Source organism: Physeter macrocephalus, chromosome 10 (genome assembly GCF_002837175.3).
Source record: "Physeter macrocephalus isolate SW-GA chromosome 10, ASM283717v5, whole genome shotgun sequence".
Taxonomy (NCBI): domain Eukaryota; kingdom Metazoa; phylum Chordata; class Mammalia; order Artiodactyla; family Physeteridae; genus Physeter; species Physeter macrocephalus.
In genome coordinates, this window is record NC_041223.1 from 35399364 (window position 1) to 35419004 (window position 19641).

At 36.9% G+C, this 19641-nt stretch overlaps 1 protein-coding gene across 1 annotated transcript in view; it reads left to right on the forward strand.

The window, feature by feature from the left end:
- THEMIS (thymocyte selection associated) overlaps window positions 1–19641 on the forward strand; it is a 178491-nt gene that overhangs the window by 145546 nt on the left and 13304 nt on the right. The window contains exon 5 of the mRNA XM_028494728.1: window positions 14526–14679. Within this exon, the coding sequence (XP_028350529.1) occupies window positions 14526–14679 (154 nt within the window). The remainder of the gene's footprint in view (window positions 1–14525; window positions 14680–19641) is intronic.

Here is a 19641-nt window from a genome sequence, read left to right on the forward strand (position 1 = left end):
GAACCCGCGTCCCCTGCATCGGCAGGCGGACTCTCAACCACTGCGCCACCAGGGAAGCCCTAGGCAGCCTATTTTTATTCCTTCCCTCCGCCTTGTTGTTAGATTGCAGCCTTGCTCCTTGACCCCTCCCCCACTCCCTGCAACATTGTCCAAACTGCAATTTCTTGTATAGCTCCTAGAGCAGTAGAGTCAGGTCTCTGAAATTCTCCTCCTCTGAGACTGTAGGAGACCTATCTATATCATCCTGGCCAAGAACTAACCACCAACCTCAACTTTAGAGAGATAAGAAGATTTAAGAAACTATAGCCTATTTTCTGAAATTCACTATATTTTTCATGTGTCCTCACATTGTACATGAGTTTATTATTGTCCTGATCTCAAGTTAGGCCAAACTACTTTTTAACTTTTTATTCTGGAAAATTTCAAGTACATGCAAACATAGAAAGAAGAGCATAATAAACTTCCCGGTATCCCTCACCCAGCTTCATCAACTACCAACTCAAAACAAATTTTGTTTCACCTATATCCCTCACTCTTCAGCCCCACTGATATTTTGGAGAGGGGAAAAAAAACAGCAGACATAATTTTACTTAATTTCATCAGCAAATACTTCAGTGGCTATCTCTAAAATGTAGGGATTCTTAGAACAAACAATATCTTTGTCATACCTGAAAACATTAGCAATAACTCCTTAATGTTATAAAATATCAAGTTAGAATTCAAATTTGCCTGGTTGTCTCATAAATGTTTTCTTACAGTTTGAATCGGGATCTAAATAGGGAGTATACATTGCAATTGAATGACATGTTTTCAAGTCTCTTTTAATCTATAGATTTCTTCCTGTTTTTTTCTCAACTTGTTGGAGAAACTGGGTTAGTTCTATAGTTTTCCACAGCATGAAGTTTGCCGATTGTTTCCCTGTGGTTGCTGGGAAGCAGGAGTGGAAATGCTTTTTCTTTTGCCAGTTACATAGAGCAACTTGTGTAGAAACTGGAATTAACTGTGATATTTTAGGGCCCTTTGTTGTTTTCCAAAACCTTCTATTTTTAGATTTCTTACACTTCACTTAGGATTTCTGTATATCAGTTTGTTTTTTTTTTCCTGGTCTACCACATGTGATATATTCTAGATGAAATATGTTCTAGATGTCATACATTCTAAGATTGCTTTGCCTGTGAGTGGGCTTCCTTTCAAGATGTTCTGATGTGTTTTCTTGTGCATTGATAGTTGAATCTTGAAGCTCGAAAAATACAGATTTGATTTTTTGGAAAGGCTACTCTATAAAAAGTGCTACGTATTTCTAGCAAGAGATACATAACACCTGGTTGTCTTTTGTTTTGGGGGGGTTTGTTTTGTTTTGTTTTTATAAAGTTAGCAGTTGTTGATGATCATTGTTAACTCAAATTATAGAGCAGTTCTGGCCACTGGATCTTGTTTCTGTTTCCAGAGAGTGGGTATCCCTAAGATGGGACCCTGCCTAGGTACACAGTGGCACCCTTGATTTCAGGAAATTGCACTACACTGCAGATTTGATAAACCTGGCCAAGGTATTTGAAAAGTGTATTTTCCAGGTTAAACAAAACCAAATCTCACAAAATGGACAATTTTTTTAAATTACAGAAAAAATACTGTAGATTAAAGATTATACTACTAAGGACACCATTAAAAGAGTGAAAAGATAAGCTACAGAGTGAGGAAGTCTATTTATAAAATAAATAAGAGATAGTAAAAAAGACTTGTATTCAGAGTATATAAAAAACTTTTACCAATCGATGACAAAAATACAGACAACACAATAGAGAAAATGGGCAAAACACTTGAATGTTTACTTCACAAAATAGGTACTTCACAATGACCAGTATAACACTGAAGAACGGTTTAATCTCATTAGTCATCTGGGAAGTGTAAATTAAAACCACTGTAAGATAATACTACAGAATCACAGAGTAGTTATATAAAAAAACTGACAGTACCAAATCTTAGCAAGAATATGGAGAAACTGAAACTCATATACTGCTTATAAGAATATAATGTGGGAAATCATTTTGCAAGATCTGCTAAAGCTGGGCATAAATACCCTCTATGACCTAACAATTATGTGCCTACAGAAATGTACGTATATGTGCACCCAGAAGATACGTGTATATATGTGCACAAAAAGACATGCATTGGAATATTTATAGCAGTATTATTTGTAATAGCTAAAAACTGGAAACAGCTCAAATGTTCTTCAGTAGTAGAGTACATAAATAAATTTTGGTATATTCATACAACAGAATACTCTATGAAGTTATGGATAAAAAGAAAGAATCCAGACACAAAAGAGAACATACTCTGTTATTCACAGTATATAAAGTTTCCAAACAAGAAAGAAAACTAATCTATGATATTAGAAGTCAAGATAGTGTTTAGCTTTGGAGAAGAGGAATTGGAAATGTGAGTGGGTTGGGGCATGAGGGAGCTGCTGAGGTACTACTAACATTATATTTTCAGATCTTACATAGGTGGTAGTGGTTACATAGGTGCATCCAATCTGTATCAAGTCATTGAGCTCTCATTATGTGTGCATTTTTCTGAGAGTATTATATACCTTAGTAAATAAATTTATTAAAATATTGTACTTAGGGCTTCCCTGGTGGCGCAGTGATTGCGCGTCCGCCTGCCGATGCAGGGGAGCCGGGTTCGCGCCCCGGTCTGGGAGGATCCCGCGTGCCGCGGTGCGGCTGGGCCCGTGAGCCGTGGCCGCTGAGCCTGCGCGTCCGGAGCCTGTGCTCCGCAACGGGAGAGGCCGCAGCAGAGGGGGGCCCGCATACCACAAAAAAAAAAAAAAAAAAAAAAAAAAATCATAAAATATTGTACTTATAATGTAAGCAAAACAAAAAATAGAATTGACAATTTTCACACTTCTAATATTTCTCCATCAGCCACATTAAAGGGAAAAAAAAAAGATGAATTAATCATCCCCATGAAGATGTCAGCCAAAAAGTTGAAATTATCAAAAAGATTGAAATAAGGATTTACAACCACTCTAAGCGACAACGAACTTCACCATATTTTGTACTGTGTTATGTGACATTAGCAACTGCGAAAATGAAACTTTAGTGATTAACAATATATTTTAAAACTAAGCAGTAAGAATATGAAGACAATTGTCTATAGTCAGTGCTGTTTATAATTATGTTATTCTAAATCCAGTACTTCATTATATTTAAAGTTCACTAAAATTAATATTAACTCTTTTGAGTTTTTCCAATAGTAGTAAAGAAAAGAATTACATATTATTGTGTAAACTAGTTCTTCCTAAAAATGACCAATGTAATACAAAGAAGCAATATGGTGACAAATTAAAACCATTTCACTTTATGAAAATACTCTTAGAAGATGTATAGACAAAAAATGCTGAAGATTTCAATATGCTAATACATGTAACAGGCATAGAATAGTGCCTGACACTTAGTAAGCACAAAATAAATGTTAGCTATTATTATTATTTGTACAAACAAATGACTCAGTGAGGGAGATTTTCCATAAAGTTGCAAGAGAGTTCAGTTTTTTCCTGACATGCATGTTTATTATATTTGCTAGATTGTGCTTCAGTAATGAAACCCATAAAGTATTTTTTGATGCATTGGAGAAGCCATGATTCTATACCTTAATAATTTCTTTAGTGAAAGCATTGATTTATGGGTGAACTAAGTCCAACTAGTTGATAGAGGAGCTGCCTTGTCGAGAAGTTTTAAAAGTGATCCTACAGGAAGGTTAGAGTGATGAATCCACATATGAAATGCATTCCCAGTGTCATTATACGCAAGTTACGATAGCAAAGAAATTGTAGCTAGAAGTTTACAAAGTCCTGCAGGATGTTTTGAATATGGTTAATCTATAGAAACAAAAGTAAAAAATATATTAGTATCCTCATTAAACTTTGTGAGGTGGGGAATGATTATGGCATTCTCTTGTGCCATATAAAGATTTATTTATAAATTATGACAAATTATTTTTTCCAAAATTGAAGATTATTAGTATTAAGATTTATTTCACAAAAAGTCAAGTGTTCACATTTGCCTACCTAAATGTGACTCCAAGTGCCTGTTGGTAGTCTGTAACCTAGAGGAATACACACACACGTTCACAATTGAGCTGGTCCTTCAATTAAAAGGACAAAAAATAACTGTCATAAAAGAATCATCTATAATGAAGATTTTTAAAATGTATTGTTTTGAAATATTTCTGAATGCTATGTGCTTTCATTCCTGAAAACAATGTGCAACATATAAAACCTCTCATCTTACAAACTTTAAAAACTTAGAAACAAAACTTTTAACCATTTACAAATTCTTCCAAAGAATTTCAGTGGGTTTTGAACACAATAGTTAAAGTATTAATTAACTAACTATCAACTTAAATCTGTTTAGTTTTTAAAAAACAGTTGTACATTAGGGAAGATAGGGTGTTACTAGCTAACTTTCAACATTATCTTTGCAAAATTAGTAGACATTGTTGAAAAATATGCCTCATGATTTAGTGAGAGCGATTAACAATGTACTTTTCCCATTTGGATCAATGTATTTTTGTGAAGCATCATTTTTTGTGGTTTATACTCAGTTTAACCATTTAAACTCAGTTTATAAATCAACTGGATTGTGAAGGAAACAATTGAATCGCTATAACACAAAGTGTTAAACCAAGATTTAGAAAATAATGAAAACTATTCAATCATTTTTCTCAGTATTATCAATAAATTAAATAAAATTTTGCTTAAAATATTTTTACTTCAACTTTATTATTTTTAAAGTTTCTACTTTGAGTTTTATAATGCATATGATGAATTAGTAGAGTAAATACACATAACTATATGTACTTTTATGTATTGGCACATGCATCAAATTTATGTTTTATACTTAAATTTATTTTTGTTATGAACACGCGATCAGAATGGTTTAGAGATCACTGATTTAGAGGCTGGTAGGAAAGTGGAAAGATGGAGAAAGAGATGCGTGAACGAGGATCCAAGAGAGTACATACAGTGTTTCTGGAGACCGAGGGGAAAACGTATTAAAAAAAATGTGAGGTGCTTAACAGTTATGTGCAGCCAAAATCTTGGGAACCACGAGGTCTGAATAAAGGCCATGGGATTTATGACTGACGATTAGAAAGTTATTGGTGAAAATATTTTTAATCAAGTGGTAGGAACAGAAACCAGATTCCATGCAGTAAATACCCGTTAATACGTGAGTGGGAGGGAAGGAAAAGGAGCAGTAAGAATAGATCACTCTCACTAAAGTTTGGCCGAAGACGAATGAAGAAATGGAGAGGCAGAGTCAGAGAATAGAGTAGAAGTGGGCAGAGTAATTGAGTCAAGGGCAAAGTGGGAGAGAAAGGGTCACAGTCAGAGGAAGAGGCACTTACTTAATAAAGAGGGCAGGACGCTTTGTAAGTAAGTAAGAAAGAAGAGAGATTAGTGACTTTCTAAGAAAAGACAAGAAAGCTGTGGAAATTGATTTCAGATGGCCATGATATCAATAAATTAAGTGATTACATAACGTCCTATGACTGAGGAATGCCAGGTTGCAACTGTGAGCTTGATAAAGGAGGAAAAGAGTTTGGAACATCATCTATGGATACCTCACAAGGAACTGAAGCAGAGATCCTCAGATTACTGAGCAACACTGAGGACCCGATGTCACCAGGCAACATGAACTTATGTCAGAGACAAATAGGAAAATTATAAGACTTTTTTTTAAACCAGCAATGAGCTACCTCTTTGTGGGTGAGAGAACAGAAAGTGACTATTAGGGATTGGCAAAGAGATTGGAATGGAAAATGAGAATCTCACAACCACAGTGAGAAAACTGTTAACATGTGGGCTCTAAGGACCCCTTGGGTAGGAAAACAAGTGAGGCAAGGAGGATGCTGATAGAAAGAAGTGACTTGAAGACTGAGAGGAAAGAACAGGGCTAAGCAAGTGTGAGCACAGAGGAGGGTCCTAGAACTCAAGATCTTGATGATGGAGAAATTCTGAGGAACAATGAAGTCCAAGTTCTGACTGTACTTACAAGAGGTTAAAAAAGAGTAGAAAATAAAGTTCCACAGAGGTGTGAGCATGAAAGTCCTCTGATGTCATGCTTGTAGAGGGAGGGCAAAGAGCAGAACAGGAGCCGAAGAGGACATTGTGAGCAAAGTGGGAGAGGATCCTGGAGATGATGGAAGGGTCATGCCAGGATTGTGTAGAAATTTAGAGAAGTTGTTGGATGGTGGTGCCAGACAGTGCTTTATAAAGGGGTTGGGGAATAGTGTGTGTGAGTAGAAAGAGGTCAGAAAGGCAGCCTTCATGGGAAAGGGTTTCAAAGGAATGTTGCCAGGCTTGAGGTGAGGAGGTGGGAAGCAGCCTTCGAGGACTACATCCTATGTTGGTCTCTTGTTCACAATAGCAGGGGATTTTTACATTTTAGCAACACTTTGATGGCAAGAATGCCATTTAACATTTCATATAATGCAAATAGCTGAAGAAATAGTAAATCGTACTCAACAAAATTGTTGCTAGCTCAAATAATAGTATAGCAACGCTTTAAATCAGGTTGCCAGGATGGATGCCTTTCAAAGACTCATGTGAAAGGCTGTGTTCTAACACCCAGAAGGTTAAAAAGATTTCAAATGTAATTTTTAAGAAATGAATTTAGAATTCCTTTTATAGATACAGAACTATTATATGGTACACTGCAGTTCCCATCTGCCATCTGCAGCAAGCATTGCTCTGCTGGACATTTTTCAAATGCTATTCATATGTCTACTGATTCAAAACTAATTTCACCAAAACCTAATCTAAACAAAAAAAGTGTGTCACATAATTTATGTTGCTGCAATTTCTGTCCTCCAATTCAGATTAAGATTAATTTTCCTGCCCTTTGGCCACAAATTACCCTTACAGAGTCTAAGAGTTAGGATTTTCCAATTAAGATAGGAGCCATGAAAGTTATAAATAATAACCATGTGAATTAAAACTTTAAAAATTTTCAGGAAGGCAAAATAAAGAAAAAAATTTATTTATACACAAAGAGCTATTCCAGTGTTCATAATAGCAACACTATAAGTAAGGCAACCTTGGTATTTTGTAGGGGATGCACTTGTCACAGCAGCTCTAAAATAGCAAACGTTTTTGCACACTTGTCCATTATCTAATGAGGCAAACATCTCTGAGGGCAGCCAGACTTCTCATTTATTTCCTTAAGAATAACAAATGTATAGGTTAGCTGTCTCTTCTGACCTTATTTTAAAATAAAGATATGTTGGTTAAGCATTTACCTCGTGTCCATTTCATCTTTGGCTAAATTCATAGAATATTAGAATGGCAAGAAGTAGATTGAATTGAGCTTGACAGAAGAGTGTAAAGAGGTTCTCTGCCCTGAGAGTCTGGAGGAAAATTCTTAAATTTCTTTCAATCAAGGTGTGTGATTATATTGAGTTCTTCTTGCATTTGTAAGCTAGGATTTGATTTTTCCCAAGGCAGTGGCCAAATCAACATCACATCAGGATGGTGGGACTTCTAGATGTCAAATTGTCTAGTTGCCAGTTTTCAGCAAAGAGAGAATGATGCAACTGAAATATGTGAGTAGTTATAATATCTTCCTTTAGTACATAATATGTTCTGGAAACAGGTCTTTGAAAGTAGGCTTAAAGGTTTAAAGTAGGCTTAATAGTAAATGAAGGGCTTCTTTCCCAGAAAACATCGTATAATCTGTGATGTATGATGTATGATGGGTGATAAGATCTCGAATCACAGATCCAAAAGGGATAGTCTTCTTTGGACCTGGTCCCAGCAAGTCCAGCAGGAAGAGGAGGTCCTTGAAGGGCGGAGATGGAAGGTTCTCATCTCTTATCCGGGCAACTAGGGAAGCAGTACAGGCATCTTTCTTTTTCATGGGCCAATTGTCTCTACTCTGACCCGAAGGAAAGGGCAAGGCAAATAGAAAACCCCAACTCTTTTAAATGTCTGAGCTTCTGATGATACATGGAGCAGGCTGGGAAAAAGGGGCTTGGTCCCACCTGTTCATCACAATTAGGTGCAAGAGCATCTAAGTGTCAAGCCACATGCATGCACCTGGGACTGTTGCTGAGGCCTCCAGTCAGTCGCCAGCTCAGAGCCCGGCCAGTGTGATCCCAACGGAAGAAGGTGTGCATAGTTGAGGGGGGAAGAGCCCTGGCTGAGGAGGGTAAGTGATGCCAGCAAAGGGTCTCACCCAGGAAGGCCACAGCCTGAAGCTCTGGGAACGGAAAAGGTGGAGATGGGCTTCTGATGGGCTGAAGAAATGAGGCCTGCCTACTACAGGCCTGGGCAACCCCCATGCCCTCCCACCCCCTGCCCGCAAACAACCTAAGGCTGGAAGGGACAGGAACAGTGTCAAAGGTGGCTTGTCTTTGGAATTGGGCGGAACAAGCTCAAAAGCAATCTCTTTCAATTGGTATGAAGAATGTTTTCTTTGTAGAAAAGGCAGCTAATTTGTATACATGGATAATTGTGTGAAACCTCAGATTATTGTCTGAAAGAGAGGACTATTTATATGGATTGATCAATTTTAGATTATTTTTCAGTTTATAGTCTTGCTTGTTTAAATATTCTCCTCAGGAAAAAAACCCAAACATTTGTCTCCATTAAATTGAATCTGTATAGTGCACAATGAGAATTTATTACTTTTTCTAAACCACTTGATAACCTTCTAAATTATTTATGGTGATTCAACCATATAACAAACAAAACAGAAAACACATGCAAACACACACGTGCACACACACACACACGCACACACACACACACACACACACACACATATTAGAAAGACTATATAGAGGATTACATGTTCTCCCAGAATGATAATTTGAATGTGCACAGCAAACCTGTATTTCTTGTGATTGGATTTTGATCCTTTATTTTAATGTATAGGCTCTGAATTATTGTTAACTATTGTTTTTGTCTTAAGTAGAATTTAATTCTGAGGAAGAAAGTTCATGAAAAATTTTTTCCTGAATATCATTTGAAATTTCTTCTCAGCTATCCTTTGAGTTCACTACTCTGAAATGAAAAAGTACAGGCAGTGGAAAGGAGCAGTTGTTTATATAAGCAGAGAAGGAGGTCACTTTTTTTAGTCTGTTAGGAGAGTGATTGATTTTTTGCAAAGTAGAAAGTAAAGTACATTATCTGGGATACTTCATGTTGTTTTAAATGTGGATGATGTTTAGTCCCTGGGCCAAGACAGTCCCTATATGGCTTTCTAAGTTTGAAAAGCAAACCTTATTTGCCCTTGGGGAGAAAAGACACAAAGTGAATGTAATCATGAACTGGGAATCTCAATAAATTGTTTGGAAAAGGGTAATTTTTACCCAACAACATGGCCTGAGGTATGAGATGAAAGATAGATTTGAAAAAGTCTTTCAATTTTTTTCATAGACATCTGGGTTGACTTTTTTGGGGCAGTGTTTATTTGTTCCTTTCTTTGTACATGAGGAAAATATCCAGTACCTTGTAATTGGATCATTGCTTTCAGCAGGAACACTAAAAGCCGTACTCAAACTCCAAGCCAAGAATAACATGAAAAATAATTTAATAGTCATTTTATATTAGCAGACAGGATGTTAATGACTCATTTCTAATGACAAGTTAAATGGAAATTACACAAAATGAACAGGATCTATTTTTCAAGTACTATAGAGTGGTCACAAAGGTCCGAGGCCTGCCAGTTCAAATTTATCTGTGTTCCTCTCTATTCTTTGCACACATCTTATTTTTCTCATTTTTCTATGGACTTGATCATCAGGTTGAAAGCTTGACATCACTGCAGCAGTGCCTGACAGAGGGTTTTATTTCTTCTATTATTGTCAGGCACAATCTCATGCCTCGGGAATATGTGTATACACAGTCGGTTCTTAAGTTCTCACTTTCCCTGGCATCACCATTATTTGATTTATAATTTCCATAGATAGTGACCAATCTAACTTGAATCAGATATATGTATGGGATGTTACATAACCATAGTGTTTGCAATGATTACAGCAGTGAGTTCATTTAAAAGCATGGGATTTGCAATGTGTTTTTTTAATGGATAAAAGAAGTTAAAAATGTTTGTGCCTTTCAACTATATAAAAAGCTTTACTGTTAGGAGTGAGTGGCTATCACTCCTAACATGTGAACATGTGACTATGTATTGGTCATTGATAAGCTGGCCTCTTTTTCTTTAAAAGTCATAAAAATTAAGTCTGTATATTATTCATGCATTTCTTCATTCATTTAATATATAGCTATTTAATATTTACTATATTTAAGTGCTGAAATAAGGACTAAGAATAGTGAATAGGAAAGACATAGTCTTTATTTTCAGTGGATTTGTATTTTAATCAGAAGATAGACACTAAACATTAAACCAGGTATTATTTAATTGCATTTGTGAAAATTGCTGAGGAGAAACTTGTAGGAGCCCCAGACTTAGTAAAATTAAGGAAGAAGAGTTAGTGAACAATGTTCTAAGCAAATGAAATAGCTGAGCCACAAGACAGGAGGGGAGAGGGGTGGGATTGTAGAGCTAAAGGACATTAGAATTGGAGTCCAGAGTGCTTGTCATGGCATACAAACCCCTGGCTTATCCCATTTCATAAATCTCTCCCCACCCACCCCTGGAATCATAAACATACACAGTAGATGGTAAATTAAGCCACGTGATTTTTGGGATTACCTAGGGATGGTAAAAAGACAGCTGGGTCAATAACAAAACCTTGAGAAACTTTTACAGTCAATGTTTAGGTAAAGGAGGTTGAACCAGCAAAAAAGACTAAGAATGATTGGTCAGAAGCCAAGCATAGGGAGGTGACTAGACACAGCAAATACTGCTGATGGGGAAAAGGTAAAGTCTGACAGATAACAGACCAGACTTAAGTTTTAGAACTAGGATGGATGCTATGTAGAGAAAAATAGGAAAAGATTCTAGAAAGCTAGTGGATCTGAGGTCCCAATGAGATCCAAGTGTAGTCTTGGTGGCAAAAGCACTCTAGGAAGTGAGAGCATTCGCTGTAGTAGAGAGAGACACTCTACTTGAGGACAGGAGATTAGGTGAGAGAGGAGGACATTTTGAAAGTGATTCTGAAAGTGGAAAATGTTCAGGTTATGTCAGGTTTCAGACGTGACTCTGGGAGTGAAAGCCTAAGGTAGAGAAATGAAAAGTTCATTTGTAATAAGGAGATCCAGTCAAGGTGTTGAATGGAATGTTTGTGTAGATGTGAACATCATTCAGGATCATGGGGCTAGACTAGAAAACAGTCTTTTTATGAAGGATGAATTGTGACTAGAGATTAGTAGGTAAATGATACCAACAATAAAGGAGATAGTGCATAGCTAGATGGCAAGAATGTCAAAGCAGCAGGGATTTTTTGAAAGGAGTTAAGGATGCAAAGGACAGCACTAGGTGCCAGAGTATCACCAGCCTGAGGGTATCTAGGGTGTTGAGGAATAAGCAGCCATCTTCATTTGCAACAGAAGTGCTGTCCTCAGTGGAGAGTGGAATTTTAGTCAAGGTTGGAAGGTAGAGGAAATGTTCTGAAAGAAAGTTAAGTATGCGATGAAATTTCCAAAGGCACAGTGGAAGAATCTGAGAGATAGCAGAGAAGAGAGGGAGAGAGAGACGGGGGCAGAGTGGGAGGTGGGGTGGGGTGGGGAACTGGTGCTCAGTGGAGAGCAATTGGCAGTAAAAAATGGAGCATTATGAGAATTTTATTGTAGCAGAAAATCAATACCTGGAGATGGTTTGAAGACTCAGGTACCTGGAGGGAAGGGCTAAGGAAACAAGGATTAGAGAACGTGTCAGGGTTAGTAGCTTAAGAGATGACTGCCTCACTAGGGCCTGGGAACAGGAGCTTGGCTGTAATAACTAAAGCAAAGAAGAGCCTGGAAAGCCTGACAGAGCTTCACTAGAGGAGACCAAAATGTGGGGACTACCTCTAGCAAAGTGGGATTTTTAATTGTTGAAATGCTAATAGGCTAATATTAGCATTAAATGCTAATATTATAAAATGTCCAACCTCATGGAAGCAACCTAAGTGTCCATTGACAGACGAATGGATAAAGAAGATGTTCACTTTGTCATAAAGCAGAAACTAACGCACCATTGTAAAGCAATTATACTCCAATAAAGATGTTAAAAAGAAAAAAAAAGAGAGAAAAAATAAATAAAATGTCCAACCTGCCAGAGGTTTGCACCAAGAAGCACCAGGCCTTTGCAATACTTGATCCATTCTGACCAAGAGTTCATTTTCTCTCCTCAACCTTTCATGTTAAGCTTTCAGGTTTAACAATTTTATTTAAATTCTGCGTTTCTTCTCTGAAGTCTGGGATATACTATAAATTACATAATTTGCATGAACTTTTTCTAACATTTTCAATTCCTCACTGTTTTAATATCATTAATTGAATTTGGTATGAAAAAGCAGGAAGCTACATTCCTTCTTTAATCTAGTTTATTGCTCAATACTGAGAAACTATGATTTAATACTCATCTAATAACTTGAAATAATAATATTTTTTCCAAAGTGTCTAATTCAAAATTAGGAAAAGTATTTTTTCTCAAAGCTATGTGGTAGTACATGCTTGACAATAAATTTAAAAATTCATTTCAAGTGATGGACTTAGCTTTTTGTGGGCTGTGGATGAGTCAAATGTAAACAAGTGTAGTGGGTTCGTTCTAGTTAGTATCAACATTCAAACTCTGATCTTTTGAGTTGTCCCTGGTAGTACCGTCAGGATTCCATCTTTTGTCATTTAAGAAGGAATTTGAGAATTATCTACAAATGACTTACCACACTCTTAATTCTCTGCTTAAACAGTTTAAGAAATTGTAGTTGAACAATTTAGAGACTAAGTTATATTTATGTTTATATTCTCACAATACTCCTAGTATCTGGGATACTATATATAAATGGTTGTTGGATGTGCCAGTTATCTATTGCCACACAATGCTGCATACTCACCAGAAAAACTTAGTGGCACCCAGCAAAAAGCACATTTTTCATGAGGCTCTGGGTTTCAGCTGACCTGAATTAGTTTTTGCTGTTCTGGGTTGGGTTTGCCCAAATATTTGAGTCTCTTCTGGCTGTTGGTTGTCTTAGCTTGGATGACTCGGTAACGTGTTTCTGTTTTCTGTCCTGCTCAACCTACGGAAGACTAGTCTAGGCATGTTCTCATGGCACAGGGGAAGGACAAGAATGAGCAAAACCAATTGTGCAAGCATCTTTCAACTCTCTGTGTCACATGTGTCAATGTTCCGTTGGTCCAGAAAAAGTCACATGGACAAGTCACAGTAGGAGGGCACTGCAAGATTACACAGAAAGGACATGGATACAGAGAGTAGTGAAGAATTGGGGCCATTGGTGCAACTGGTCCACCACTTTGAATGAATAAATGAACAAATGGATCACAGAGTGATGGGAAGAGCACTGGACTAAGGGTTGGGAGACATATCCCTGAGGCGTGGCACTGTTCATTCTGTTAATTTGGGTAAATTGTTTAATCATTCTGGACCCTAATTTCCTTATTGGCTCTTTCTAAGCTTTAAAAGCCTTTGATTCAAGCTTTTAATGAGTATTTAATGAATTTAATGCTGTACACAAGTCTGTAAGAGAAACTTAAGGAAAGTTGTTCATTATGCTATCCTTTAGTGAACCAAAATGGCTAGTGTGGATGGCCAAAATTGACTGGCTACTTTTGACTCTATGAATCTGAATATTTTGTAATCAGATTCAAACTGAAAAACTTCTATTCTGAATTTCACTATGAAGCAATATGCTGAAAGTTCAATTTCCTTTTTAGGTCTTTAGTGTTTGCTCCTATCTGATGATTCTTTTGAAGAATACAAGATGTCAGTACTACATCAAACACTATGACATTTCTTATATGTGAGATGTGTTTTAGAGTCCATTGATGTTTTGCCTTAATAATTCATTGTTAGGATGAATTATCATTCTAAAATTGACTAGAGGAGCTTTATCAAATTTGCATAATGCTGATAAAAATGTGGGTTATTTTAAAGTAAATATTATGATTAGTTTTATAATATAAAAGGTACAGATAATACAAAATGAATCCTGTTCATTATATAATAAATAATTATGTAATATGTAATGAAATGCTGGATTACTAAACTACAAGAATAAAAACTGAGTGAAAAAGTTCTAAATAAAAATATTTTATAAACTCCACAAGAAGAAAGTAATATACACAAATGGTCTTTGAAGATGATATTCTGTGTCTGAGATGACTTCTTATTTTAGTCACTTAGATTGCCTAAAAAAATTCAACACCTAGATTACCAAAATAGGTTGATGAAGATATAATCTGTAACTCACTTTGACATATAGAATGTTCTGTTTCAGATATACAGAAATAACTTGCCATATGATAAATGTTTATCCTTGTCCTACCTCTGGGAAACATTTAGTTTGGACTGATAATTTACTTGTGAAATCAATCACCCTGGCCTGTGTCATTTCAGAGTCTCTGTGTAGACAGATCCAAGAAACTGCTCTCAAATCAAGCTGGCCTGGATTCCAAAGTACCAGTTGGTTGTCAAAATGATTTGGCTGATCTGGAGAAAGAGAAGAGAAAGACTGGGGAAACTGCAGTAGCAGGCACCAATGCAACCACAGGTCGGTTAAGCCACATGATATTAGTTTTAACTGCCTTTATGACAAATGCACAATGTACATACAGCTTCTTACTGCCATTTTATTTGGAATATATGACTTAGTCAGAGTGATGGACCTGACCTGCGAATCTCACTGAAATTTAGTTTTAAGTGAAGCATAGTATTAAGCACTCATATTGATGATAGGTCTGTTCATTGTTTGCTGTTATCAGATTTTTCTTCTCATTTATGGTTTTCATGGCCAAGGAAGTGTTCTATTTTAATATTGCTTTTATTATCATGACAATAATATTTTTAAATGTTTGCTAAAATTAACAAGAAGGTTTAATGGCTTGAGAAGAGGTCAAAATAATTGAGATGCTTTTAATTTTAAAAGTGTCAGATGAGTGACCCTAATGCAGACTTGAATTATAATAGTTTAGTTTATAGAGATGGCAATCTGATATTTTTCATCTCTACTAAAAGCAAAACAAGAGCAAATGGACTTGTGGAGAAGTTGATATCATTCAGTTAAGCTACCCAGACTAACTTCCATATTGTGGAAATCTCGGATGAGTTAGCACGGGAAATGAGAATTTTCTTTCTTGGCAATATTTTAAACACACCAAAGAAGCTCAATTTCATTACACTTTATCTTTAAAACTTCACATTTCATTTGTAGAAAAGTTGAAACTGTAATTATTCTTAAGCATATGATTTGTTCTTTTCCCCTCCTTATTTGATTTTGTAGCCAGCACTCTTTTTCCTCCCAGGGCATGTAAAAGTCAAAATACTACATATAAAGTCTCTGAAGTGTTTCTGCTGAAACTCTGTCTGTACAATCTGGGTTCTTTCATGTAGTTAACTTACTGGCTTCTGACACTCCTATAAAAATATCCCATAGAGCTTTTCTTATTACCTTTTCATTGACTCTTTCCGAATGATAAAAATGAAATTCTGTAAAGGGCTTTGAAAACCATGCATATTGCAATTCCTCCAAATTTCAAATACTAACCAAGTGTGACTATAAAAGAAACAACTACTGCAGTGAAAATTGCTGCACTGTGTTGAGTCTCAGGCTATTATTAATTCATTGGAAACTATTTTTTCCTTAAGATTATGGATCCTAAAGGGTACCAGATAACACAATTGCTGAGATCAAAGTTTTTGTTTCAATCATAGGAAAACTTATTATCTGATCTTCCGCTGTGTGTGCATCTTCCTGGGATGCTATGTGACAGCCCCAGGTTTGCACTCTGAATGAATAGTGCAGAGTATGTTACAGACCAGGGCAGACACTGCTTTGAACCTATTGCCTATTAGTGATGGTTTAAGAAAAAAAGAGAACTTGAAATTAAAGTGATGGTTCTACTAACCATAACTTAGTAGTGATGGTTAGTAGTAAGACTTACTAACTTTACTCAAGAGAGTAAAATGAAATCTCCTTTCTTACATTAATTTCAACATGCATTTATTTTAAAATTACCTAGTATGTGGATCTGGGCAATATTTTCACTTGCTTTCCCATTTGAAATTACAATAAATTATAGAGTCTATCTTCATTATGAGTTATAATAAAATGATAATTCCATACATAAAAATACAAAAGTAAAGCAGAAATATAATTCTTCAAAATTCATTTTTGTCTTGTAAAATATTATATATTTTCTTCATTAAAAAAAAACTCTTGATCTGTACTTAACAATTACTGTACTTGGAATGGATAGCTCATCTGCGAATATTCATTAACCACCTTGGAGTTCAGGATAAGCAAATCATACTCTTTCTGAGCTTTCTCCTCTTTTTAAGTTTGAGACATAAGTCAGTCATTTCCTAAATTCTCTTTGGATGAGAATGGCAGTTTTAGAGGCTCTGTGGCATATCACAGAGAAAACAAAGCAAAACAAAACAAAAAAACCGTATTAAGACAGGGGAGCTGCATCTCCAGTTTTGCTCCTTCTGGACACCCAGACCTTATTCTTTCAGTTAGATGAAGTGGAACCATTTCAGATATGTATCTAATAATTATAGTAAAGGGCAGTCTTTATTTTGAAATTCACCGTAGACAACTAGAAGAGTCGCTGTAAATGGCTGAACACATGTTATCTAATGAGAGTTTGCTCCGTTGAAGCCAGGAGCACAGGAAACTCTACCTCAGGATTGGTGCTGTCAGTCCCAGCTCCTCTTCAGTTAAGAAGCTGATGAAAATGCTTCGCCAGATCTCATGGGTGACCTTCCTCTCTGGGTCCTTGATTTCACTCTGGTTGCTCAACAAGGCCCATGTCTTATTTGGGGAACATTGTTATTAAGTCTGCATGTTGTTTTGTCCGTATATTACTAAAAGAGCAGTTCTTTAAAAGTAGGATGATAAAGTGGTTAACTTTTGGAGTCTGAACTTAAGACTGCTGGGTTTAAACCTTGGCCCCCCTACTCGCCAGCTGTATACCATGTCTCTATCTCTTTATTTGTAAACTTGGGTTAGTAATAGCACTACACCATAGGCTATTTTGACAACTACATTAGATAAAATAGGTTAAAGTTAGTATAGTACATAATAAACTCCAGTTGAATCATAGCTGTTCTAATTAACTTCTGCATATTTATGAGTTGATGGCTAAGGAAAAGTTTGCTTCCTGACAGTATATTTTGCAAAGTGCTGGCTGTGACCACCTGACGTGGCTCTTGCAGTCTCTGAGTTTCTGTCTGTACTTTTTTCCTTTGAGAACTGTATCCTCTTGGGAATTTCATGGCCTCTATGAATTCTATGGATATGGGAAGTGATTAGAAATCTTTTGGAGATGAGTCACTGAGTCGTCTGAGTCTAAGAAACAATACAATTGTGCAGAGACATGGAAGCCCTGAGCCTCCCTAATGGACCCCTTCCCCTCCTTAACTCAGCTGCAGTAGCTCAGGAAGAGCACAGAGCTTCCCTGTTTAATCAGTGACAGTGCTATTGTTGGTAGATGACATGTGTTAAGTGCAAATGTTTGTTTTAAGCTGTTTGTTTTATGTCCAGTTCCCAGGATGAACTTGCAAGTGGAAAGTTTATTGAGAAGTACTCTCAGGAACAACACATAAGGCAGAGGAACGAAAGCAGGTCTGAACAGAGGGAGAAGTGAAATCATAATAGAGGCACAAGAAAGACCTCAGCTGATCACACAGGGAGCTCTGGAGCTGGCGTGGCTCTTCAGAGTTGTCTTGTATTAGGGCGAGGGGACCACGTTGTTATAGCCCCTGTTTCAGTCGGTCATTGGAAGCAGCTGCCTTTGAGAAGGGGGCATCACTGTGGGCAAGGTGACTTCCTTTAGCCCAGGGCAAAGTCATTTGGTATCAGAGGATTATCATTTAGTTCTGAGGAGGATCTGGTTATTATGTAGGTCACACATTAATTGCAGAGATTGCTTCTGGTGATCTGACTGGCTAAATAGAAGGCCGTTTTCTTTTTTCCTCTTTATGTGTCTATCTAGAAACTGCAATCTTTGACAGAAAGGATAATCTTTTAAAATATACCTATTTGGTTTTACTCTACATAAATGTTCTCTACTGAGTAAATTTTATACTCTCCTGATCAACATTCTCTAATGGAATTTCCTTGCTTTGGAAGCTTCCACTATATTCTAATTATCCTTACATCTTCAGACTCATTCTCCATTAATTAGACTTGTCAAGTAGTGAGAAGACCCCTGGGCCAGAAAACAAAATGCAGGTACCATAAGGTCTAGTCCCAGCTCTGTACATCCTAGATGTGCAGTCTTTCACAGGCCATTTTATTTTTCTGAGTTATATTTCCCTCATCAAAATATGAGGTGCCCCAGGAAATTTTTGTGCCCTGTCAATTTTGAAAGCATGTGATTAGATGGCCTATTCTGATATCATAGAGTCATGGCGCTGTTGTTCACCTCTAAGTAAGACCCACATAGAAATGATTCACCACATTTAGGGACATTCTTATTATGGTAAATTAAACAGGTAATAGGAAACAAGCTCCATGGAAAAGCTCTTCACCGAGGTCAAGATGGAAGCTAGAAAGAAAGAATGGATTTATAGGAAGGTAAAGAAGTCTTCATACCGAGCTTTAATTCAATCTTATTTTTATTTTTTAACATCTTTATTGGAGTATAATTGCTTTACAATGGTGTTAGTTTCTGCTTTATAACAAAGTGAATCAGCTCTACATATACATATATCCCCATATCTCCACCCTCTTGGATCTCCTTCCCACCATCCCTATCCCACACCTCCAGGTGGTCACAAAGCACCGAGCTGATCTCCCTGTGCTATGCGGCTGCTTCCCACTAGCCATCCATTTTACATTTGGTAGTGTATATATGTCCATGCCACTCTCTCACTTCGTCCCAGCTTACCCTTCCCCCTCCCCGTGTCCTCAAGTCCATTCTGTACATCTGCATCTTTATTCCTGTTGTGCCCCTAGGTTCTTCAGAAACATTTTTTCTTTTTTTTTTTTTTTTAGATTCCTTATATATGTGTTAGCATACGGTATTTGTTTTTCTCTTTCTGACTTACTTCATTCTGTATGACAGACTCTAGGTCCATCCACCTCACTACAAATAACTCACCTTCATTTCTTTTTTTTTCTTGGATGGTAGAATCTTGGGTAGTTATTTTATTTTATTTTATTTTTTTAAACATCTTTAATGGAGTATAATTGCTTTACAATGGTGTGTTAGTTTCTGCCCTACAACAAAGTGAATCAGATATACATATACATATGTTCCCATATCTCTTCCCTCTTGCGTCTCCCTCCCTCCCACCCTCCCTATCCCACCCCTCTAGGTGGTCACAAAGCACCGAGCTGATCTCCCTGTGCCATGCGGCTGCTTCCCACTAGCTATCCACCCTACGTTTGGTAGTGTATATATGTCCATGCCACTCTCTCACTTCGTCACAGCTTACCCTCCCCCCTCCCCATATCCTCAAGCCCATGCTCTAGTAGGTCTGTGTTTTATTCCCATCCTACCCCTAG